Source organism: Ursus maritimus, unplaced genomic scaffold (assembly GCF_017311325.1).
Source record: "Ursus maritimus isolate PB19 unplaced genomic scaffold, ASM1731132v1 scaffold_12, whole genome shotgun sequence".
Lineage (NCBI taxonomy): Eukaryota > Metazoa > Chordata > Mammalia > Carnivora > Ursidae > Ursus > Ursus maritimus.
In genome coordinates, this window is record NW_024423564.1 from 68,064,873 (window position 1) to 68,091,269 (window position 26,397).

Below are 26,397 nucleotides of genomic sequence, written 5' to 3' on the forward strand. Positions count from 1 at the left end.
TATCTGAGAAATAAGACACTGGGTCTTAAAATGCTGGTGTTGCTTCAGCGATCTTAGTGCTCTGTCTATAATTTTTTAGCTTTTGAAACTACAACTTGTGACGTTTGCAAGACAGTGAATCATTTTTCTTTTAAATGTGATCATTGTTGCAGTCTGAATCTACAAATACTCCAGGATTTTTTTTTCAAATTCTCTATATTTTATTTCATGATTGTGTTTGGGATTTCCTATCTGCCTCTCTGCAACCTCACCATAACAAGTGTTTTCATCAACACTGCATATGATGCTTTTCTAACAAGATGTAATGACTATATGTTTTAATAGTCACTGTGTCAGAGAAGAGGTAGATCTTTAGTCTTGGAGGTAAGTAAGGCAGCTTTTGCAAGATGTCTAAGAGCAAGACAGTGAGGATGATGTTCTACCTGAGAGTGAAGGTTAGGAGAAAGCCAGCTAGGCATTTCTGAGTACCAGTTTTTAGTGTGATTTCTGACTGAGATGTTTCTTTATACCAAAGCTGTTCGGAGGAAAAAAGTAATGAGTTCTGGGAGTGAGCTGAACTACCCCCAACTCTAAAACATAAATGAGCAAGATGTGTTTATATGTATGTGTGTGTGTTTGGCTGTCCATGTTGGTCCCCTCATGTCAGACCAGCCATTTCAGAATTAAATTGCTCCACAGAGTCAGAGAATTAAGAGAACCTTCACTATCAAGAATAAGATTGGGGTGGGGTGCCTGGGTGGCTCAGTTGGTTAAATGTCTGCCTTCGGCCCAGGTCATAATCCAGGGGTCCTGGGATCGAGTTCCGCATTGGGCTCCCTGCTCAGCGGGGAGTCTGTGTCTCCCCCTGCCACTCCCCTGCTCGTGCTCATTCTCTCTCTCACTCTCTCTTGCAAAAATAAATAAATAAATCTTAAAAAAAAAAAAAAGAATAAGATTGAGGTGCCTGGGTGGCTCAGTTGGTGAAGTGTCTGACTCTTGATTTCACCTCAGGTCTTGATCTCAGGGCCATAGTTCAAGCCCCATGTTGGGCTCCTAAAAAAATGAGATCAAGGAAGAACAAATATAGAGAAAATCCTTCATTGTACAGTATTACTCTGGTATGAAAGCAGTGTTATATAGGAATCAAGCACATTTTTAACCATCAAAATGTTTTCAATGTCAGAAATAATCAAGGAAAAGAGTATGGATAGAGACACCAAAGCAGCAAGGCTTGAACCTTAAGTACCTTTATTTGTGGAGGGTGTGAAGAAGGAAAAGAGACAAGTAGCAGTCAGAGATAGGTTCTAAAGATCAGGGAATGTGCCACATCTACCAAACATAAATTCTAAGGGGCAGACACCATATTACAGAGATTTACAAAAGAGAGTATAAAGAGGAAAACAAACTATCCTCCCCACTCTCCACCACCCTTTTTAAAGGAGTTTAGCATTGTAAAGTATGGGAGGAAGGATGATAGCAGTCCAGGGCTGCTTTGGGCTCTGTACCTTGATAATGGTCTTTGTTGCGTATCCTCATTGTCTGTCAAAACTACTTCTTGCTAAATTTCCTATTGTTTTCCTTGTTGCGTTTATCTGGTTCTGCATCCTCTTTGAGGTACAGGAGATTTCAGAGAGAGTGCTCTTCTGGGGAGGTTCAGTGTGTGTGTGTGGAAATGATGTGTTTTAAAGGAGGCACTGTATTTCTATCATATATATACTGAAGGTTCACACATAGCAGTGTATGATTGTAGCCTTTGGCCATATTCAGTACATTTAATATTTCCTCTAGAGCTGGTGTGGAATATTGGGCTAATTAGGAAAGAATTTTGTAGATGTTTCAGTGGGCTGAGCTCAGCCCTAAGTGACATCAAGTGATAATTCATCAGGTAGCAAATTTTACTGTGTTCATATTGCTGTGCAGAAATACCTGTTAAGATCCTTCACCTTAATTGATAATTCAGCTGGGAAAACAAAAATTAGAAGCATATAAGTTGCATGTACAACTTCCATTCATTCAGCTGATAGGAGTATTTCTGTAAACATATAGTGAAGGCATGTGAAAGATACTACAAAAAGTTGATTCTAGAGTGTATCATTTTGCAGCAAGGAGAGTGAGAGGGTTGGTTGCTTTTCTTTTGTGATCTCATAGCATTCTGCCGATACTTCTGTTCCAGCATGTGATAAACATTGTAGTTATTTGCTGTCTTAGTCATTTATTTATTTACTCAGCAGATATTTAGTTAATGCTCATTAGGTATATGACATTGAGCTAGATGCTAGGGACCGAGGAGTAAAATCCTGCCCTAGAAGAGCTCTTTGCTTAGGGTAGAAGACAGGAAATATATTTAAAACACATATTTGCTAAAATGAGCTTTAGCAAGAACCTAAAATTGCTAAATATATATTTGCTAATTGTATGAAATTATGCATAGGGTGCTAAGGGATATAATACTGGGCACCAGTATCAACGTTGTTTGAAGGGTTAGAAGCTTCCTAGAGGTGGTCACCCTTGAGTTTTCCTGAAGAAGAAAATAGAGCTTGTCTGGTGCACAAGTAAGGGAAAGGACATTTCAGGCAGTAGGAGAAGCATGTGTGGAGGCACAGAGGAATATTCTAGGAATGGTGAGAAATTTGGTTTGGTTCTAGTCTGGTGGATGCATGTCAAGGAATGGCAAGACTCTGATGAGTCTAGAGGAATAGACAGGGGCCAGAAAATAAAAGATTTTTTTCTTTATCCAGAGTCACTGAAGATATGTTTCTTTATTAGTTTTTTCTATTCCCAAATTAGCTTTTGGTTTGTTATAACTCTCAGTTGTTTCTTTGTTTTCTATATCATTAATTTTTGCTTTTATCTTTATTTTTATACTTTATTCTGGCATTTTTGGGTGAACTCTAACTCATTTATTTTGAATCTTTTGCAAATCAGTTAGGATTGTCTTAGCAGTATGTTATAGAAACCCGAACACAGTAGCTTATTCAAATAAGGGATTAATTTCTCTCAAGAAATCTTGAGAAATGCCTATGTTGTGCATCTGCTCAAGAAGGTCATCAACAAACCAGGCTCCTTCTAGCTTCCTCTGTCTTTAGTGTGGTACTTCTGGCCTTTTGATTACAAAGTAAATGCTCCTAATACAAGCACGGCCTCTTTGCTCCAGGCTGTAAAAAGGATAAAGGGCAATTTCATCAGGAAAACAGTAGCATTTCCATAATCCCTACCTAGCAATTCCCACATACCTCCTTACTTAGTAGTATGTTACCTGGCTACTCTAGCTGCAAGGAAGACTGCCAGATTGAATGTTTTAATTAATTAGGCACATTGCCATCTATCCGGGGTCCTGTTAATCAAGAAAAGGGGGAAAATAGATGTTGAGTAAATATTGTCTGCTATGCTTGTTTTTGATTATCTTTTTATTGACTTCTAATTTTATTTCATAGTGGTCTGGGAATGTGGTGTTGGAACCACATTCTTTTTTTTTTTAAGGTTTTTAAAAAAATATTATTTCCTTATTTATTTAGAGAGCATGAGCGGGAGGGGCAATGGGAGAGGGAAAGAGAAACCCAAGCAGACTCTGCACCGTGCACAGAGCCTGATGCAGGGCTCAATCCCATGACCCCAACATCAGACCTGAGCCAAGACCAAGAGCCAGACACTCAACCAACTGAGCCACTCAGGTGCCCTGGAACTACATTCTTCGAAATTTTTTGAGAATTCCTTTATGATGTAGTATCCATGCATTTTGGGAAATGTTTTCATATAGACTTGAAAAAATAAAGCCTACCTTTATTGGGACAAGATTAGATCAATCATGTCAATTTTGTTATTAAAATGTACCATATCCATACTCGTTTCTTCTAGAATTTTCAGTTTCTGAGAAGTATGTTAAAATATCCCATGAAGATTGTGGATTTGTCAAATTTGCCTTGTATTTTGTCAGTTTTTGTTTTAGACATTACAATTCTGTGTTCTTAGATACATACAAGATCATGATTATTATTTCTTGGCAGAATAATAGGTAGTGTGCATGCAATGCTTTTTTCCTTAGATTAGTTGTTCTCAAGCCTTTCAGGCCCAATGTTTGCATTATCTTGGTTGAAATTCTGGCCTTATCATTTACTAGATGTGTGATCTTGAGAAAGTCCTTTAATATCTCTGTGCCCAGTTTCCATAGCTGTAAAATGGGGGATGTTAATAATACCTACCTCCCAGAATTATTTTGAGGATTAAATGAATGTATGTGTATATATATATACACACACACACACATATATATATATATATAGCATAGCAGAACCTAGTATGTAGCAAGTGCTGTAAATAATAGCTATATTATTGCTATTATAACATTTTTTATTATAACAATTTTTAATGAACCTCCCTGAAATGAAATTGATAGGTGATTATGTTACTATTGTTTGTAATTATAAAGCATCAACATGATACTCTAACTCTATGATAAAAAAACAGTAAAAGAAAATTAAGGTAGTAAAAATATAGATTTCAATATGCAAAATTACTGTAAAAACTTAATGAGGTAGTCACATGCTTTTACCCTCTTATAAATGACTAGTTTTAAGAGAAGACAATCAGAAGCCACTCCATGCAAGAAAAAAAATTAAAGAGCAGAGATGCTGGTGGATATTAGAATAAAAGTATAATAACAGACCAAAAAAACCCCCACCAAACCAAAACCAAAAACTGGACCAGACTTATTTGTATGTGATAAGGGGAAGAAGGAAGTGACCTCAAGTGAAATAGAAATAACTTGCCAAGGCAAATTACAGATTGATGAAGGAAAGAAAAGAAGGAGTGTGATATATCTTTGACAACTTTATCAGTGTTTCTTTGTAAAATGTTCATTTAATCTTGAACATTTCATTGGGGGGTTAAGTTGGCATAGTAGGCACATTGATGACTTTATTTGTGGGCTAGGATAAAATACTTTAAAAAAATTAGCCCTATATGTCTAATATTTATGTTGCTGTGTCAGCTTATTGTATACTTAATGTATACTCACTGTGAATTCTTGACTGGAAGTCCCAAGCCATTCATGTAATAGTTAATGATTAATTGTTTTGTGACAGTTCTTATGTTATTGTCATTATTATTTAATTCTCTCCTTACTATTTCTCTGAGCTGGTCAGAGGTTTATGCTTTTCTCTTGCTCTAGAAATTAAGCTTCCTGACTCAAGTTAACTATTTCAATTCAGCAGACATTTTTTGAGCAATCCTAAATGCTAAACTAAAGGCACTGTGCCAGAGAAGAGATTCTCAACTTGGTTTTATACCGACTGCTAAAAGTGAATATATTGTATGTGATTTGTAATTAAAAGTGGTAGTGTACCAACATATGCAAATAATTTAATTTTAAAAATATTAATTAGAGTTGAGGGGCATCTGGGTGGCTCAGTCAGTTAAGTGTTCAACTCTTGATTTTGGCTCAGGTCATGATCTCAGGGTTGTGGGATCCAGCCCCAAGTCAGGCACCACGCTGGGCATGGAGCCTGCTTAATATTCTCTCCCTCCCCTCCCTCTGCCCCTACCTTGCTCTTGCTCTCTCTAAAAAAATAAATAAGAGTTGAATTAGAGGTACCCCTATATTAACTGTCATTCTTATTTGCATGTTAATATGCTTACTGGAATGGAATGAAAATGGGCTATAGTAATAGCTAACGGACATAGGATTGTATAGAACCCGTAATTTATTTTTTCTATTTGAGAGTCTAATGACTATAGGTGGTCTATACTAATGTCTGTTCATAGTTATGTATATAGTTATATATATAACTCTTTTTCTTTCTTTTCTTCCTTCCTTCCCTTCATTTATTTATAATTGTGCTAAAATACATAGAAGATTTACCATCTAAACAATATTTAAGTGTACAGTTCAGTTCACATTGTTGTGCTACCAATCTTCAGAACTGGCAAAGCTGAAACTATACCCAGTAAACAACTCCAAATCCCTCCCCTCCCCAAGCCTCTGCCAACCACCATTCTATGTTATGTTTGTATAAATTTAACTACCTAAAGTAAGTGGAAGCTTACAGTATTTCTCTTTTTGTGACTGGCTTATTTCACTTAGCATAGTATCTTCAAGGTTCATCCATATTACAGCATGTGTCAGAATGTCCTTCCTTTTTAAGGCTGAGTAATAATATTCCATCCTATGTGTATACCACATTTTGTTTATCCATTCATCTGTCAGTGGACACTTGGGTTGCTTATACCTTTTGGCTATTGTGAATAATGCTGTTATAAACATGGGTGTACAGATATTTTTTTGAGACCCTGCTTTCAGTTCTTTTGGGTATGTACCCAGAAGTAGAATTTCTGGATCATGTGGCAATTCTATTTTTAATTTTTTGAGGTCTTAATCTTTTTTTTTCTTAAGATTTTATTTATTTGTTAGAAAGAGAGAGAGCGAGAGCACAAACAGGGGGAGTGACAGACAGAGGGAGAAGCAGGCTCCCCAGTGAGCAAGGAACCTGATGGAGAACTCGATCCTAGGACCTCGGGATCATGACCCAAGCTGAAGGCAGATGCTTAACTGACTGAGCCACCCAGGTGCCCCAAGATTAATAGATATTGATAGTTGGTTTTTTTTTTTTTTTTTTTTTTTACAGTATAGACTACAGGTAAAAAAGAAAGAAAAAGGTACTATCAAATACAGAGGTCCACAAAAGATGGGGAACCTGCCTAAATGCAGGAGGATCTTCATTCCAAGTTATCAAAACTATAAAAATTAATTACCCTTCAAATATACGTAGATTTTCAGAGTAAAGAGAAGGTGCGTTTCTGCTTTAGTTTGTCCTCTACACATAGATCACTGTTACTATTAATGATTCTTGAGAGAGTGCTATTTTAGATATCTTTGAAAATAAAGGTTAATGGGGCGCCTAGGTGGCTCAGTCAGTTAGGTCTCTGACTCTTGATTTCGGCTCAGGTCATGATCTCATGGATTGTAGGATTGAACCCCACATCAGGCTCTACGCTCAGTGCAGTCTCCTTGTCCCTCTCCCTCTGCTCCTCCCCCCCAAATAAGTAAGTAAAATCTTAAAGAAAAAGAAAAGTCAAGATGGTGGTTGCTAGGGGAGAAAAGTAGGTGAAATAGGTAAAGGGATTAAGAGGTACAAACTTTTAGTTATAAAATAAATAAGTCAATGGAATGAAAACTACAGCATGGGGGGAATGCCTCAGTGACTCAGTCAGTTAAGTGTCTGCCTTCTGCTTGGTTCATGATCTCAGGTTCATAGGATCAAGCCCCACGTCTGGCTCCCTTGCTCAGTAGGGAGTCTGTTTCTCCTTCTGCCTCTATTTTTTTTTTTAAAGATTTATTTATTTGTTTGTTTGTTTATTTATTTATTTATTTGACAGAGAGCCAGCGAGAGAGGGAACACAAGTAGGGGGAGTGGGAGAGGAAGAAGCAGGCTCCTAGTGGAGGAGCCTGATGTGGGGCTCGATCCCGGAATGCCAGGATCACGCCCTGAGCCGAAGGCAGACACTTAACGACTGCACCACCCAGGTGCCCCTCTCCTTCTGCCTCTATTAATCTTTTGAGGTTCCACTGAAGTCCCATGAAGTTTTTGCCTAAGTGCTCATTCTATCAACATTTATATAAATACCTCTTGTGCTGTATTTGGTTCTTCATTCTCTTTGTTCTCTGACTAGCCATATAGCTTATTCTTTGTCCCTTTCTAGATGATAAACTTCAGAAAATTATGACCAAATTTTATACTGCTTTCCTATTTTATTCCTTCCCCCAACCTCTGCACTCCCCGCCCCCACAAAAGAAAGAAAATCACTCCTGGCCCACTGCTGCCCAAATAAATCACCTGGATAAATAAATGATTCACTGGCCCTTAGAAAGTATGTTAGAAGTTTCATTTAACTGTTGTTGCCGTTGTTTTCACTGTGCCCTTATGATGTGCCAGGCCTTCCAAGCATTGCAAGACAAAGATGTATACAGTATAGATCCTGGTCTTAAGATGCTTTATAGCCTGGTAGGGAGATATTTATAGACAGAACCATGTAATGAGTGATATACTGGTGTTTCAAATGTTTTTCTGACGTAGTGTAAAGAAGGAAACCATAAATAGTTCCTAGAGAGACTCAAGAAAGACTTCAGAGAGGAGAGGATATTTGAGTGTGGTCTTGAAAGATAAGTAGAATTTGAGGGTCTGGAAGAAAGTATTTTATGCAGATGAAAGACAGAATTATGAACATGTTCATCATCTTGTCCACTTGTTTAAGCAAGTAGGGTTTTTTCCTGAATGGTTTGAAATACAAGATTGCTCTTCCCTGAAATTCACATTGTTTTAATATCAAACTATTTTGTTAAAATCTCTGAGCGATAGTTTTCAGATGATGAAAAAAGAAGAGTAACTTTCAGAATGGAGAGCCCTTACTAAAACACAGATGTCTGCTGTAAATAGAGTTGGAAAAATACTGTCAGTGTGTTCTTTGTGTATAAATGTCTCTTTTAACTTATCAATGCAGGATCTGAAAAGGAAAGCCACTTCTCTTTCTTCAATCACGAGGTACATGACAACAGAATCATTGATGCACTAGGAAGAGAGATGGGTTCCAAATCTCACTAAGTGATCTAGAAGAGAGGAGAGACAGCCAGTGTTCTGCCTCCGTTTTTCTGACCAGAGTTCCTGTGGCTCTCAGTGTTTTGCTTCCTCCTTTCCCTTCTGTCTGGCCACTCTGAAACTTTGTTTCTTTGAATTCTTTTTTTTTTTTTTTAAGATTTTTTATTTATTTGACAGAGAGACAGCCAGTGAGAGAGGGAACACAAGCAGGGGGAGTGGGAGAGGAAGAAGCAGGCCCCCAGTGGAGCAGGGAGCCCGATGCGGGGCTTGATCCCAGGACTCCGGGATCACGCCCTGAACTGAAGGCAACCGCTTAACGACTGAGCCACCCAGGCACCCCTGTTTCTTTGAATTCTAAGATAAAATGTGATGTCTGTCCTATATCAATAGATATGCCAAACTTCTAGGGCTGTTGTCATTTGAAGGAATTTCTTGAGATTGAAGACTTAAGTGGGTTGTAATATATTCTCTTGAAACTTCCACTTGGTAAATTATAACATGCTGAAAGAATACTCAAAGTCCATAGGTTGATGACATTTTTGCATAGCAAGTCCCTGTTGTGCAAGATCTGATATGATTTTTTTTTTTAAGAGAGGGAGAGGAGGGTGGAGAGGGTCAGGGGAGGGAGAGAGAGAATCGGAGAATCCCAAGTGGGGCTCAATCTCACGACCCTGAGATCATTACTTGAGCTGAAATGAAGAGTTGGACTCTTAACCAACTGAGCCACCCAGGCTCCCCTGAAATGATTTTTTTTTTTTTTAAGATTTTATTTGGGTGCCTGGGTGGCTCAGTCTGTTAAGTGACTGTCTTCGGCTCAGATCATGATCCTGGAGTCCCAGGATGGGACTCCCCTTCTCCTGCTTCCTCTCTCTCATTCTCTCTCTTTCAATAAAATCTTAAAAAAAAAAGAAAAAGACTTTATTTGTTTGTCAGAGAGAGAGAGCATGAGGAGGGGGAGCGACAGGTAGAGGCAGAGGGAGAAGCAGGCTCCCAGCTGAGCGAGGAACCAGATGTGGGACTCAATCCCAGGACTCTGGGATCATGACCCGAGCGAAGGCAGATGCCTAACCAACTGAGCCACCCAGGCATCCCTGAAATGATTTTTTTTTTTACAAGAAAGTAATGAGATCCTTGGTACTTAGTAATTTTTCTATTGCCTTATTCATAATTTCTTGGTAGGAAAAACATATTTCAGTAAATCATTGAGCTTCTTTTGGGTAAGACCAAATATTTTCTCTGGTAATTTCATTTTGCTACTACTGAGGCATTTAGAGGGTGAAAACATAGTTAATTTTCTTACAAGTAAAGTATTACAGTTTTTGAAACCTGTGGAGTGTGCACTGGAATTATAAAACAACATTTTTACATGTAAAATAGACTGACTTTTATAAAGGATGAATGTTTTAGACATAGACTTTCCTCTGTGTGTGTGGGTAATAGTTTGGTGTGGCCCATGTTTTTTGTGTCTAACTTGAGTATGTTTAAACCATTATAAGGTAATTTGGCTTGGCTTACAATAATATTAGCTCTAAAAGTTTCACTGACTACATACATATATATATGTATTTGGGGGAGATTTTGAGGATGTGGCTTTAGTGTCCTATAATGATAGTTTTTATAATCCTTTAATTGTTACATAAGGCTTATGCATATATCTTTTCTGTGCACACTTAAAATTCCACAAAGAGGACTGTTAGCGTCCTAAGACTCAGTAATATTGGCCATAAGGAACCAGCCTAATAAATTTCCCCCATTTTTTTCTAAGGTATTAAAAGAAAAGATGTCACTTCTTGAGGTGTAATTAACAATGTTTTTCTGGCCAGCTTAATGTGAAACAGTTTTGTTCTTGGATGGAATAAACCCATCTTCATTGGAAGTGAGACCCTAATGTGATCAGTTTATAGAAAAACATCCCTAATAACGTCTATTTTATCTAAACTGTAACTAAAACATCTTGGCATGTTTACATGTGGAGGTTTTGACCTCATATTTAACTGCTTTCGTTGAACCTCTTGTTCTATTTTCTAGGTGCGCCACCGAGCTTCTGGCCAGGTGATGGCTCTTAAGATGAACACATTGAGCAGTAACCGGGCAAACATGCTGAAAGAAGTTCAGCTCATGAATAGACTCTCCCATCCCAACATCCTTAGGTAATGGCTTTTCCTTCCTTCTGGTGATCAGTGAGAAAGCTTAAACATTGTTGGAGGCTTGTTAGAATAGCATTAACAGCTAAAAAGAGGGATTCACAATTTCGTGCTGGGGTCTAGTGTGCTTGCAGAGGTTTAGTGTGCTGTAGGTCTTTTTTTTTACATATTAAGACTTAATTTTCTAGTAATTAGCTGCATTTAATAAAGCAACTTCCTTCTGTCTCAAATTGCTTTACTCTTAGTAGCAGCTTGTCAGAGCAATTGTTTCTTATTACTAAATTAGTAATTTACCAAAGAGAAAAGATTTTAGTCTTTATGTGCTTATTTAATTTTCTTAATTGCTTTATGAGGAATAGTAATTAAATCAGTGAATGAAAATAAAATTATGCCCCCAGGCTATCTACCCTTAACTTTTAGCACTTATTTGAGAAGACATAATTTACCTATTTTGTTTGTTTATTTATTTAAGATTTTATTCATTTATCTGAAAGAAGAAAGCACGTGTGCATGCATGTGCAAGAGAGAGCACGCACACGCATGTGAGGCAGGGGAGGGGCAGAGGGAAAGGGACAAGTGGACTCCACACTGAGCAGGGAGCCAGACATGGGGCTTGATCCCATGACCCTGAGATCATAACCTGAGCTGAAGTTGACACTTAACCTACTGAGCCACCCAGGTGCCCCTAGTTTAGCTTTTTAGAGTAGAATCAGTTTTATATATAATATGGTTATGTAATCGTCACTTTCTAGTAATTAGTATCTGAACTTTTCTCACTTGAATTATCTTGGTTTTTTTTTTTTTTTAGTGAGGCAAGTGTATTTCCAAATGAAACCAATGAAGACAATTTGAGTCAATATATATTTAAATGGGTTTATGTGTAAGACACTTTAAAAAGTTAAAAGTGCTATTTACTTAGGGTTATTTACTACTAATATTTACATTGGACTGGAGAGAAATCATATATCTTAACTAAGACTTACATGTTTGGTTAGTGATAGTACGTTATGGAATTCCATTATACTGCTTACTTGAAGCTTTCTACCTTCATACAGAATTGTTGCCTTCCTACTCTACTACAGAAATTGTTCAGCCAGTATTTTTATTATGATGACTTTCTTCCCAATGCATAAATCAGATTAGCACATTTTTTGGAGCATTTAGTATAAGCCTAGTGATTTGTCAGATACCAGAAATGTATAAAGACATATATAAAATGGAATATCTGCTAGTAGGAAGGAGTTTGCACTCTAACTGGGGATCTCGGACTTACATACATGAAAAGAATTAATAAAATCAGCTAGGACCCCACCCTTGGGTAGAATAAACTCTATGAGCTATCGAAGTTCAAAGGGGTGAGAGATTACATTAGCTTGGCAGAGTCAGGGAAGCTTTTTTTGGAGGAGGTTGACTTGAACTAGAACTTGAATTTTATTTTATTTTTTAAAGATTTCATTTGAGAGAGAGAGAGAGCAAGAGCAGGGGGAGGGGCAGAGGGAAAGGGAGAAGCGGACTCCCCATTGAGCAAGGAGTCCCATGTGGGGCTTGATCCCAGGACTCTGAAGGCAACACTTAACCAACTGAGCCACCCAGGTGCCCCATAACTTGATTTTTGATAGGATTTTAGAAGAGAGGGAAAAAAGAGGCAAAACAGTGATAAAGCACAGAGGTAAAAGTGCAAAGCTTTTTGTGGAATTAGTGAAAAAGAACCCCATTTGGCGAATAATAACAATGAGAAAAGCACCATTTATTGAAGGCTTGTATGCTGGATCTTTACCTATTTAAAGATTTAATCTTGGGGCGCCTGTGTGGCTCAGTTGGTCAAGCATCCGCCTTTGGCTCAGGTCATGATCCCAGGGTCCTGATATCAAACCCCTTATGGGGCTCCTTGCTCAATGGGGAGTCTGCTTCTCCTTCTCCCTCTGGCCCTCCCCCTGCTCCCGCTCTCTCTCTCAAATTAATAAATAAAATCTTAAAAAAAAAAAAAAGATTTAATCTTCACAGCTAATCACCATTGAAGGAATTGAGGCTAAGAGATTATGCGTTGGCCAAGATCTGTGACTTTGAGGCCTGAGCTCTTTCTATCATGCTTCTTCTAGAAGAACTGAGGATTTGATAGCATAGTTTTGGTAGATAAAGGTGGAAACATCATGCAATTATGCCGGAATGGCTTTCATAAAGCCAAAACGAGTATATTTTATGCTGTGTATTGGACTCTGAGCAGGGACTAGCATGATAGAGGGTAACTGATGGCAAATGCAGAACGGCTTAATGTTGGGGAGGCTTGTGGCTAAGAGGTCAGTTAGGGCCTCTGTAATTGAGAGTGAGATGGGTGAGTCTTGATTTGATATTTTGCTTAGGAATTTTTGAGCTGATTGTATTTTCATCTTGCTTAAAAAATAAAAATTTTTATTATTTTTATAGAAGTGATACATCTTCACTATGGAACATTTAGAAAACAGAGTTAGCAAAACAAGAAAATTAAAGTTGCCCTTTATCACAGTGCATAGGGATCAAACTATCATTAACATTTGGTATATTTCTGGACAGTCTTTTTTATTTCTCCATTTTTCTTATTCTCTTTACTATGAACTTGACTGGTGAATACACGAGAAGAGTGACTTTAAATAAATTTTAATCTATTACGGCAAAAATTTTAAATACAGCTGTTATATAATAAAAGTAGAATAGTATAGTATAATGGTTAAGAATGAAGGCTCTTAGGGTACCTGGGTGGCTCACTTGGTTAAGCGTCTGACTTCAGCTCAGGTCATGGTCTCAGGGTCCTGGCATTGAGCCCTGGAGTCCAGAATCCGGCTCTGCAGTTCTACACTCGTTAGGGAGTCTGCTTCTCCCTCTCCTTGTGCCCCGCCTCATGCACACCCTCCGTCTCTCTCAAATGAATAAATAAAATCTTAAAAAAAAAAAAAAGTCTCTAGATTCTAGATCAAGCTGCCTGGATTCAAATCCTGGATCTTGGGAAAGTTCCTTAACCTGTCCGAGTCTTAGTTTTCCCATCTATAAAATGAGAGTAATGACAGTAAATACATCATAGAGTTGTTATTGAGGGTTAATTAAATTAGTATATATAAAACACCTAGTATAGTATCTGGCTTATGTTAAGTGCCCAGTAAATGTTAGCTACTGTCATTAGTTTTTGTCTGGCTAGTTTTTTTTTTTTTTTTTTTTTTTTTTTTTTTTTATGGCCCATGGAAACCTGTCTTTTGTCATTCATTCATTCACCAAGCATTTGTCGAGTGCTGCTGTTTTTAATACATTCAGAGGTTTTCTGCTTGAGTAATGCTGTTGAATAGAACTTTTTCTGCAGTGATGGGAATGTTCTTTATCTGTGCTGTCCAATAGCCACACGTGGCTAATGGGCATTGAAATGTGGCTAGTGGGAACAAGGAACTGAATTTTTTATTTGATTAAACTGCCACATGAAGCTACTGGCTATTGTACTGGAAAATACTGGGCTAGAGTCCATCTAGATCTTTGCTCTTGTTTTGCTTAATGTATATGTCCAGCCTAGAAACATGGTGTGATGAGACCAGTGATACCATTCCTATTCTGATGTCCCTTTGATCTATTTTCTTAGCCTATTTTTTGGTTTTCCTGCTCAGGAATGACACACCCCTCCCTTTTAACTTTCAACAAGTATTTTTCTTTGCTTTCAGCTGAATTTTCTGATATATAAAAGATAGTGTTAACTCTGTCTTGATCTTGGCAATAAGCCAGCAAATGAGATACTGCATAAAAGCCTGTGGATCTGTTATAATCCACAGAAAGTACATAATACAGGAAAATTATTATACTTGTTAACCACGGTGGGTTTGTACTGCAATGATGACTCTCTGTTCTGCATAAGCCATCTGTCTCAAATATACTATGATTAAAAGCCTGGAAGTAGATTATTTTTTTAAAAGAAGCTTCTAAATTCTATCTCTGAAACTAATAATGTAGTATATGTTAATTAAATTGATTTAAATAAAAAATTAATTAAAAAACTTCTAATTATGCATATCTTTCATGTCTTTGTGTCTTCACTTTTATTGTATATTTTGAACACAACAAAAGGAAATTATCCTACCAATGGCCTAGAGGAATCTGTTGTCTTGGCATTATTCAGAGGAGTACTAACTATTGCAGTAAAAACATTTATTATACTTCCTTAGGAGACCTTAAGTATGAAACTAAGCATGACTATGTTCCATTCTCAAAATACTTAGAATTTTTACTTCCTATATGCTTTTCTAGTCTTAGAAATTTACTATTAATACTTCATGTTTTTGTAATTTAAATTTTTTGTTACTATTTTTTAGTAAGGCTTTTAGTCTGCTTTCAAGCTGTGACACTTACAAGCTCTCCTTTATAGGTACAGAAGCTGCGGCGGAAATATGAACCAAGATTTTCCCTCAAATTGAGATTATTAGATTTAAATTGGGAAAAATCCTTCTCTCAGAACCCTAGGTTTTCATGGACGTGCCTCCTTAGAGGCCGACCCCTGGAGGGAGGGGTATTGCTGAGCAGAGGAGGCTTTTGGTTACCCACTCTGCTTCATCCAGCCACAGCAGCTCTACTTTTTATCTGTTTTATGTTAAACTTCTGTATAAGAATTTTGAAGAAAGGATCTCCTGCTTGAAAACAAAGAATGGGTTGAAAATCACTGCATTGGTGATTTGGAAAGTCTACTTGGGAAAGACAGCTATCTGCATGACCTGCCAGATGGTAGGCATCTAATCCTCTGGGCATGCTTTGGTCCTCTGCTGGCACAGCTATTTTGTGCCCAGCAGGAGTTAGTGAGCTGAACTTTTGCAGTTTTATTTCTCTTTTTCTTGACCCCAACCTCCCTACTTCCTCTTTTTCCTTTTATCTTTCTCCCTCCTAATATTTCTAGTTGGAAGGAAAAGAATGGGCCTGATAAGTCATAGAGGCAGTAGGTGTGTATATTTTGTTTGTGTATATGTGTTTTTTTTTTTTTAATATGTGGATACGGTTAAGATTGGTTCTCTTATCATCAGTTGCTCTAAGTTATCAGTTAAAACAAGGAACAATAAAGTACTTTGTTGACTGTACAGACTGATCGTTTGGGCCTCTTGTGAATAAGGTTGTTTATGCCAGGAAGTCTTATGCTCAAGATTTGTAATCCAATTCCATGCCCTGCTCACTTCTACTCCCCAATGGTCTTTCTGAGGACCTGTACCAAGATTCATTCTCATACCTCTTTGTTATTCTTCATGCCATGAGAAATTTAATATTTCTTTTAGATTCCTTGTTCATATTCTCATGCTTCCTTTTTTTTAGGCCACATTCTGAATTTATTTTCCTGTCTACTAATTTTTATTCAGAATTGTTTTAGCCCCCCTTTAAAAGCCGTTTGTGACAACGTGGTTGCCATTTTGTAAAATGGAGAATATGCTTTCAATTCACCAAATATTTACTTAGAACTACTCAGCCCAGGCCTGTGCTACAATGTCATGGTGAATACAAGGGAAGTGGAACATTGTTGTCTCCCAGTCTCCTTGGAAATAAACTGTACATCTAGGAAACAGACTAGTATCAGCTAATACTATGAGGATATGGCAGGATGTTTTCCCAGTCTCAGTTATTAAGATAGCTATCTTTCCAATTACCATTCTGAAAATCTCAAAGCCATCTTTAGTTATTCCTTTTCCTTTCTTTGCAGGGCTCGATTCCAGGTCCCTGGGATCATGACCTGAGCCAAAGGCAGCGGTTTAACTGACTGAGCCACCCAGGTACCCCTACTTTTTCCTTTTATTCCTTGCTTCTAGTCAGAAGATAAGCACTTAATTGTAAATCTTCAAAGACTTTTGCATCTGTTCTTTCCTTTATACATTTGTTGGTTCAGCCCGCTTGAATTTTGCCTAGAGTGAATTATTTTCCCTATCTTTTTGCCCCCTTTTTCTCTCTTCCTGATGTACAGCTTTAATTATGTAGCTTATTTCTTATAAACCTTTTACTTCAGAATTGAGTCGAGGGGTGCCTGGGTGGCTCAGTTGTTAAGCATCTGCCTTCGGCTCAGGTCATGATCCCAGGGACCTGGGATTGAGCCCTGCATTGGGCTCCCTCCTTGGCGGGAAGCCTGCTTCTCCTTCTCCCACTCCCCCTGCTTGTGTTCCTCTCTCACTGTCTCTCTCTGTCAAATAAATAAATAAAATCTTAAAAAAAAAAAAAAAAAGAATTGAGTCGAAAATCCTTTAGACTGACAGTTAAGATGTGATGTGTTTTTCTAGCTGTCTTCCACTATTCCTCATACGTACTTAACACAACTCCAGGATTTCCTAATTGTGTTCTCTTAGACAAGTTATTTGACTTCTGGGCTTTGTTCTTTTTCCTTCATTAAACTAGGGGAATGGACCAGATCAGTAGTTAGAAATCCACAGTGAATTAATGTTGAATAATTTGTTAAAGATCAGGTTTAAAAAATATATTATCTCAAGTGTGTGTATATTATCTCAGGTGGCCATGTGCACACACACACATGTGGTCCAGAATAAATGGGACACATTAAAGATGCTGGATTAAAATAGATCTTTCTGATTTTATCATTGCAATTCTAGTGAGTAACTAGGTGTAAGAGTCTCACTATATCCCTCAAAGCAAATTTTATAACACTAGCATGTTGGTAAAGAGGTCTTAACATTTTTTTCTCTTCTCTGTGCTAAGGTGGGAGGTTTAATGACTTACAACTGTGTCTAAGTTCTAATTTCATATAACTAGAAAAATTTTGTAAAATAAAATATGGAATAAGCTTCAATAATATTTATGTCATTGTCTGTGGGTAGTAAAGTAGTAGAACCCCAGAAAGATGATTTTTTAAAAATTTATTTTGATTGAGATAAAACTGAGATACAAGGGAAGATGATTTTTAATGTAAACGATGGCTACCATTTATTGAGCACCTATTATGGGCCACTATTGATTATTTTTCTACTCTATCCCTATTTTTTCCTCTCTAGGCCTCTCCCATCTCAGCAAATGGAATTGCCATTACTGATATTATTACTTAGGCTAAAAACCTAGAAATCATCTTTAATATCTTTCCCTTACACCCTCTTTCAAACCATCAAGTGGTTGTACACCTGAAACTAATGTAATACTGTATGTTAACTATGAATTAAAATTAAAAACGTATAAAAGACAATCTTAGGTAAAATTAATAGTCAGGAGAAACAGATTAAGGTTCACCATTTATATTATTATGACTGATTATAATCACCACTAGGCCAAATAATGGCTTATTTTATTTCTTACACAATTTTTTGTGTTTTGCCTGATTTTTCATTTGCTTAGTTATTGTATGCCTACCACTAATTCTTCCCAAAGCTTCAGACAGACCTGTAAAATTCTGAATATGAATTTCCACTCTGCCAAACACATCTGGAATTCTAAAAATTCTTTCCTCAAACATCCTTCCCCCAACATCTCTCCTGGAGCTCTTGATCCTTCTGCTCCATTTTGGACTGTTTGTTCTCTAGACTGCTGCCCAGGAGTCACCCTGGGACTTGCTATCATCTTTTTTTTAAATCTATTTGAGAGAGAGAAGAGAACGTGCACATGTGTGGGGAGGGGCAGAGGGAGGGAGATAGAGGGGGAGGGAGAGGGACAAGCAGACCCCCCCCCCCCCCGCCCCGGCTGATCACAGAGCCCCTCTCTGGGCTCCTTCTCATGACCCTGAGATCACAACCTGAGCCAAATTGCATTCAACCAAATTAGCCACCCAGGCACCCCGCTATCATCTTTCTACTTATTTCTTTCTAGATCTGATGCCTTCCTTTTTCTTTTTTTTTCTCTTTTTAAAAATTGTCATAAATGTTTATTGTAATATCTTTTTAAATCTTTTTTAACTGAACTGTGTTGTCATATTTTCTTTTCTTTTTTTAAAAAATTCCAGTGTAATTAATGTATAGTGCTATGTTAGGTTCAGGTATGCAATGTAGCGATTCAGCAGTTCTATACATTTCTCAGTGCTCATAATGATAAGTGTACTCTTTAATCCCCATCACCTATTTCACCCATCCCCCCTCCCTTCTCTCCTCTGGAAACCATCAGTTCTCTGTAGTTAAGAGTCTGTTTTTTGGGGGCGCCTGGGTGACTCAGTCATTAAGCGTCTGCCTTCAGCTCAGGGCGTGATCCCCGCGTTCTGGGATCGAGCCCCACATCAGGCTCCTCCACTGGGAGCCTGCTCCCCCCCGCCCCCGCCTATGTTCCCTCTCTCGCTGGCTGTCTCTCTCTCTCTCTCTCTCTCTGTCAAATAAATAAAATCTTAAAAAAAAAAGTCTGTTTTTTCGGTTTGTCCCTTTTTTCTTTTCTTTTTTTTTTTAATTTTTTTAATAATAATTTTTTATTATGTTATGGTAGTCACAATACAGTATATCCTTAGTTTTTGATGTAGTGTCCCGTTTTTTCTTTGTTCATTTGTTTTGTTTCTTAAATTCCACATATGAGTGAAATCATATGTTATTTATTTTTCTCTGACTTATTTTACTTAACATTATACCTTCTAAAGAAGATGTGGTATATAGATACAATATAATATTATTCAGCCATTGAAAAGAATGAAATATTGCCATTTGCACTGACATGGGTGGAGCTGGAGAGTATTATGCCAAGTGAATTAAGTCAGTCAGAGAAAGACAAATACCATATGATTTACACATATGTGCAATTTAAGAAACACAACAAATGAGCAGCGGGGAGAAAAAAGAGAGGGGCAATCCAAGAAACAGACTCTTAACTATAGAGAACAAATTGATGGTTACCAGAAGGGAGGTGGGTGGGAGGATGGGGATTAAGGAGTGCACTTGTGATGAGCACTGGGTATTGTATGGAAGTGTTGAATCACTATATTGTACACCTGAAATTAATATTACATTACACTGTATGTTAACTAACTGCAATTTAAATAAAAAAAAAAAAAGAAACACGTTGCTACAGCCAATGTCAGAGAAATTATTGCCTGTGCTCTCTTCTAGGATTTTACTATTTCAGGCCTCATTTGTAGGTCTTAATCCATTTTGAGTTTATTTTTGCATATGGTATAAGAAAGTGGTCTGGTTGCATTCTGTATGTAGCTATCCAGTTTTCCCAACACTACTTGTTGAAGAGACTGTCTTTTACCTATTGCATATTTTGCCTCCTTTGTCAAAGATTAATTGACCATGTAATTGTAGATTTATTTCTGGTCTGTCTTCCTCTTTTCTTTTCTTTTCTTTTCTTTTCTTTTCTTTTCTTTTCTTTTCTTTTCTTTCTTTCTTTCTTTCAAGATTTTATTTATTTATGTGACAGAGAAACAGCCAGCAAGAGAGGGAACACAAGCAGGGGGAGTGGGAGAGGAAGAAGCAGGCTCCCAGCAGAGGAGCCCGATGTGAGACTCGATCCCGAAACACCGGGATCACTCCCTGAGCCGAAGGCAGACGCTTAATGATTGCGCTACCCAGGCGCCCCTGTTTCTGGTCTTTCTATTCTGTTCCATTGATCTATATGTCTATTTCTGTGCCAGTACCATACTGTTTCGATTACTACAGCTTTGTAATATAACTTGAAATCAGGAATTGTGATACCTCCACCTTCTTTTTTCTTTTTAAGATTGTTTTGGCTGTTTGGGGTCTTTTGTGGTTCCATACAAATTTAGGATTATTTGTTCTTGTTCTGTGAAAAATGCTATGAGTATTTCGATAGGAATTGCATTAAATCTGTAGATTGCTTTGGAGACCCAAGATTGTCTTATACAAATATTGGAAGGGAAATAATTTAAGAGGGCTGAATCCTCAGCCTTCACACTGGAAAGTCAGTAGATGGTAAGAAATAGCAGTATTATCAATCAGTAGATAGCTAGAGCTATGATGGTAAATAGAAGAAACAACTAAGAGAGTTGAGAGTAGTTCCCTCTGGGGAATAGGATTCAGTGGTGGTATGGGCAGGCCAGGGGACTGTTATTTTTCATTAATACTTATTTGAAGCTATGTAAATGTTTAACTGATGAAAATTAAGGGGCGCCTGGGTGGCACAGTGGTTAAGCGTCTGCCTTCGGCTCAGGGCATGATCCCGGCGTTATGGGATTGAGCCCCACGTCAGGCTCCTCCACTATGAGCCTGCTTCTTCCTCTCCCACTCCCCCTGCTTGTGTTTCCTCTCTCGCTGGCTGTCTCTCTCTGTCAAATAAATAAATAAAATCTTAAAAAAAAAAAAAAAGAAAATTAAGTTAGGACACTATTGCAGTAATCTAGAGAGAGCTGATGATGGCTTGGACTGTGTGGTAGCAATGAAGGCAGAGAGAAATGGTTGGATTCTGGATATCTCTGGATTTTTTTTTTTTTAGGAGAGGCAGTGGAATATCCTAATGGATTGGATATGGGATATTAGCACAAGGGAAGGAGTCAAGGATAACTCTTACTTAGTCTTTGACTTGAACAACTGGGAGAATTTAATTGCCAGTAACTACATTGGAGAAGACTTCAAGGGGAACAGGTTTTGGGGATGAGACATCAGGAGTTATCAAATTGGCAGTTGGATAAACAGGTTTGGAATTCAGAGGAGAGGTTCAGGATAGTTGTGTCCCTTAGTAGTTAGGAGACCTTCGGCAAATTATGTAACTTCTATAACCTCAGTTTTCTCATCTATGAAGTAAAGAGTAATAATAGTACTACTATACCAGGTTGATGGGAGAATTAAATGAGATAGAGAACTTATTACAGTGCAAGGCACTAAACATTAACTATTATTATATTATTGTTTTTACTGTAGTCATAATCATCTGAAGCGTCATATATTGAGGCTATAGAGCATAAAGCTTGAGTTAAGAATCCAGTCCTGACTGTGCCATTTGCAAGTTGTGTGACATTGGGCAAGCCACTTAATCTCTCCTCAGTTTTCTTATCTGTAAAATGGAGGTAATAATAGTACCTATAAAGTAATGCTTTCATAAGAATTAAATGAGGTAGTACTTGTAAAGTACTTTGAATAGTGTCAGATACATCGTAAGCGCTTAATAAATGTAATCCATCATTATCATTATTTGTCTGTGAACTCCTTGAAGAAGGGACCATCATGTTTATTTCTCTAGTAGCCACTGAGTCTCCTTTGCCTATCACTGTGCTTAGTTTATATGTGACAGGTAATAAAAAAATGTTTATGTGTTCTGTTTAGCTATAGAGGGGACAAACCTTGAACATATTCATTTTCTTAACATGCTTTTTAGATTGTTCTCTTTCCTCTACATTTCTTCTACTTTGGGAAAAGAGGAAGAAGTAAATCATGTGAGAGTGTTGTTTCAGAAGTATGATCACATAAATGGAAGTTTGTGTTTATATTTTGCTATCTGGGTGTGAGTTTATGAGTCATCTTAGAATAAAGAATAAATTTGGGAAGGAGAAAGAAGCATTTTCAGTTCTTGGGGAGATAATCTAGATACTTGGATTTGTGGATATTCTCTTCTGAACTTCCTGGATTAAAAAAACATTTTGGGAACATTTAAAGTCCAATTTATGTATTATGTATTAATAGTTCTGCCTTTGCCAGGAGATTTAGAATTTTCCTGCTTCCATGGCAATTTTGAGCAATGTGGTTTAACATTTTCTGTGAAATAAAATACTTACAGAATGAGTTTAACTCTCAGTCTCAGTTTACTTTCAGTTGTTATTCGAGATAGAGAATATTTTTTTTCTCTCAGAAATCTAGGATTTTTTAAGAACTGGTTTAATATTTATAAGCAAGCAGATCTTTTTTTAACTTTTAAAATTTTTGTATTGTTTCACTAGAAGAAAGCAAAATCAGACCATAAACTTCATTGGCCCTCTTGTTATTGTATGTAGTGCTAGCTACATGATCTAGTGGTTGTGAGCAATGTTTACTTGCCTTTAGCTATCTTAAAATCGGACTATAAAAATTGTGGACAGAAGAGAAAGCCAGACTGAACCAGCTCTGTTTGGTGTCACCTGATGTGAGGCTTTGGTGGTTAATGTCTGTTCAGCTGAGTTTTCTTTGAGCTCTCATAGCTAGGACCTAGCACAACCAGTTTTCCATGATGTAATACCTCTAAAACACGTTTGAACTGCCGCAAGCTTTACCAAAAGATATTACTGCTTTTTTATGGGTCTAGATTCATAGCTCTTTTGGGACTTGGGATCTGAGGCATTGCCCTTTCTTCTCCTTTTTGGTTATTGGTAATTTTTTTCTGGTCCAAGAGAGTGATGGTAACTTTGCTTTATTTGGGAGTAGAATGCAAAGCAGTTCATTTTAGTGCCACATATTAAAGCTTAGTGGAATTTGGTTGAGTATGTTGCAGGGCCTTTCCTTCAATTATGGGAGGAAATCAGATAAAAATATATCAAAACTTCTAGAAAAAACTCTTTTAAAGAAAAGTAAACCAGTATAAGTAGATTTCAGATGTAGGGCTTTTAGAAAGCGTATTAATATAAAAATCCTCACATTCCATTACAGGTTTATTTCAGACCTCTTAATTGTTTTTGCCATAACTTTGGAGCCAGACATTTTTCTGGAAAGACCAGTACAGGTCAGAAGAAGTCCTACAACATGGATGCTGCTTATTGCTCAAAATTGGCAGTAGAAAGTCTTATAAAGCAAACCAGTTATATTTTCATTGATTTACAGATAGGCAGTTATTTTTTAATGAATAAAAAATGAAGTTTTTTTAAAGATTTATTTATTTATTTTAAAGAGAGAGAGAGAGTGCGCAAGGAGGAGGGGGAGGGAGAAAGAGTCTCAAGCCGACTCCATGCTGAGTGTGGAGCCCCACACAGGGCTCAATTCGATGATCCTGAGATCATGACCTGAGCCAAAACCAAGAGTCAGTCACTCAACTGCCTCTGCCACCCACACACCCCAAAAATGAAGTTATTATTGAACCACTGGCCTTTTTTCTTTCATACCCATTGTCCCAGAACAAAACATAGGTTTTGGAGCTAAACAGATCCAGATTCCAGTACTTTTCCAACCTTGTCAAGTCACTTAAATGCTCTGAACCTCATTTTCTTGTTTCTCGTTAAGCGTCTGCCTTCAGCTCAGGGCATGATCCTGGAGTCCTGGGATCCAGCCCCGTATCAGGTTCCTCCACTGGGAGCCTGCTTCTTCCTCCCCCACTCCCCCTGCTTATATGATAAAATGAGGGTAATTTAATCTCAGGTCATACATATAAAACACTTAGCACAGTTTCTAGGTATATTGTAGGTTAACAACAAGTAGTAATTTTCTGGACAGCTTTGATACAATGACCACAGAAGTCTTACTAGGTCCTGTTATGTAGTATTGAGCAGGTCCAAAACTAATAGTAGTGTTAATGTTTTGTGGTTTTTTCTTCAGAATGAGAACAGCTAGATGTGTTTTAGACTGCTGTCACACCTCTCCCTCTTCTGTTTAGGTAATAAACGTTTGAGGAGGGACAGTATTTAAACCTTAATGTTTAACCCTGAGAGCAGAACTGTAAGCTCAATAAATATTTGAGTGGAGGTAAATGCTACCAAGGAACATAATAATGTTATTTTCCTTGTGCTTGTTTTTTTTTTTTTAAAGATTTTTCTTAATTTATTTTAGAGAGAGAGAGAGCAAGAGAGCAGGGGGAGGGGCAAAGGGAAAGAGAGAATCCCAAGCAGACTCTGCTGTTAAGCACAGAGCCTGACATGCAGCTTGATCTCATGACCCTGAGACCATGACTTAAGCTGAAATCAAGAGTCAGATGCTCAACCAAGTGAGCCACCCAGGCGCCCCTCCTTGTGCTTGTTTAGAAGGAGTCAAAGCCCAAAGTCTATCCTAGATCTGTAAACATAATAACATAAGATAGTAACCCATAATTTTTTTTATTATATATCATTAGTTTTCTATGGCTGCCATAACAGATTACTTAGTGGCTTAAGACAACACAATTTCATTATCTTGCAGTTCTTTAGGTCAGAAGTCTGATGTGGGTCTTACTGGGCTAAAATCAAGGTACTGAGAGGGCTATGTTTCTTTCTGGGGGCCCTAGGGAGAATCTGTTTCCCTCCTTTTTTCAGTTTCTAGTGGCTGCTTGCATTCTTTGGCTTGTAGCTCCTTCCATCTTTTTTTTTTTTTTTAAGATTTTATTTATTTATTTATTTGACAGAGATAGAGACAGCCAGTGAGAGAGGGAACACAAGTAGAGGGAGTGGGAGAGGAAGAAGCAGGCTCATAGCGGAGGAGCCTGATGTGGGGCTCGATCCCAGAACGTCGGGATCACGCCCTGAGCCGAAGGCAGACGCTTAACCACTGTGCCACCCAGGCGCCCCATAGCTCCTTCCATGTTAAAAGCCAACAATGACCAGCTGATTGTATCCCTCTATTTATGTTGTATCCCTCTATTTTTATTTTTTAAAATTTTTAAAAAGATTTTATTTATTTATTTATTTGGCAGAGAGAGAGAGCCAGTGAGAGAGGGAACACAAGCAGGGGGAGTGGGGGAGGAAGAAGCAGGCTCCCAGCGGAGGAACCTGATACGGGGCTGGATCCCAGGACTCCAGGATCATGCCCTGAGCTGAAGGCAGACACTTAACGACTGAGCCACCCAGGCACCCCATGTTGTATACCTCTAATACTAACTTTTTGGCCTCCCTCTTCTACCTTTGGGGACCAGTGTGGGGTAACACTTGATAATCCAGGATAATCTCCCTATTTTCAAGTCAGCTCGTTAGCAACCTTAATTCCATCTGCAACTTTAATCAGTTCCTTTGCCATATAATATAACATATTCACAGGTCTTGGGGGTTAGAACATGGATATCTTTGGATGTCTTCTGCCTATCATAGTATCCCATTAGGAAAACATTTTGAGCACATCTCCAAGTGCTACTATTGACCCATATTAAGTATTACTAAAACGCATTTTCTCTCTCTCTCTCTCTTTTTTTTAAAGATTTTATTTATTTATTTAACAGAGAGACAACCAGCGAGAGAGGGAACACAAGCAGGGGGAGTGGGAGAGAAAGAAGCAGGCTCCCAGCGGAAGAGCCCAACGTGGGGCTCGATCCCAGGACTCCGGGATCACACCCTGAGCCAAAGGCAGACGCTTAACGACTGAGCCACTCAGGCAACCCCGCATTTTCTCTTTTTTATATAAAAATAATATAGGGGTGCCTCAGTTGCTCATTCTCAGTTGGGCATCTGCCTTTGGCTCAGGTCATGATCTCAGGGTCCTGGGATCGAGTCCCGCATTGGGCTCCCTGCTCAGTGGAGAGTCTGCTTCTCCCTCTCCCTCTGCTGTTTCCCCTGTTTGTGCATCCTCTCTCTCAAATAAATAAATAAAAATCTTTAAAAAATAATATAAGTAAAAATTCTAATTTTCTTCCTATACTTCAATGGATAATCTTGCTCATTCCCCATTTTGGAGACTGCTGGATAATAGTAGGACTTAGGAAAGATCCCACCTTGGAATTAAGAAATTTAACTTTGAATTCAGTAAATATGTACTAAGTGCTAACTATGAACAAGGCAGTGTTTTAGGTATATATAGAGACACAAAACTACATGGTATATTTATTCCAGGAGGACTAACTACTGTAGTAAACCATATAAAATCTTATTGATTTAAAGGCTTGGTTTCGGGGTGACTGGCTCAGTTGGTTAAGTGTCTGCCTTCAGCTCAGGTCATTATTCCAGTGTCCTGAGACTGAGTCCTGCATTGGGCTCCCTGCTCTGC

At 38.0% G+C, this 26,397-nt stretch overlaps 1 protein-coding gene across 1 annotated transcript in view; it reads left to right on the plus strand.

Annotated features, from left to right (window-relative positions):
- TESK2 (testis associated actin remodelling kinase 2) overlaps positions 1-26,397 on the plus strand; it is a 126,921-nt gene that overhangs the window by 46,777 nt on the left and 53,747 nt on the right. The window contains exon 3 of the mRNA XM_008699292.2: positions 10,596-10,717. Within this exon, the coding sequence (XP_008697514.1) occupies positions 10,596-10,717 (122 nt within the window). The remainder of the gene's footprint in view (positions 1-10,595; positions 10,718-26,397) is intronic.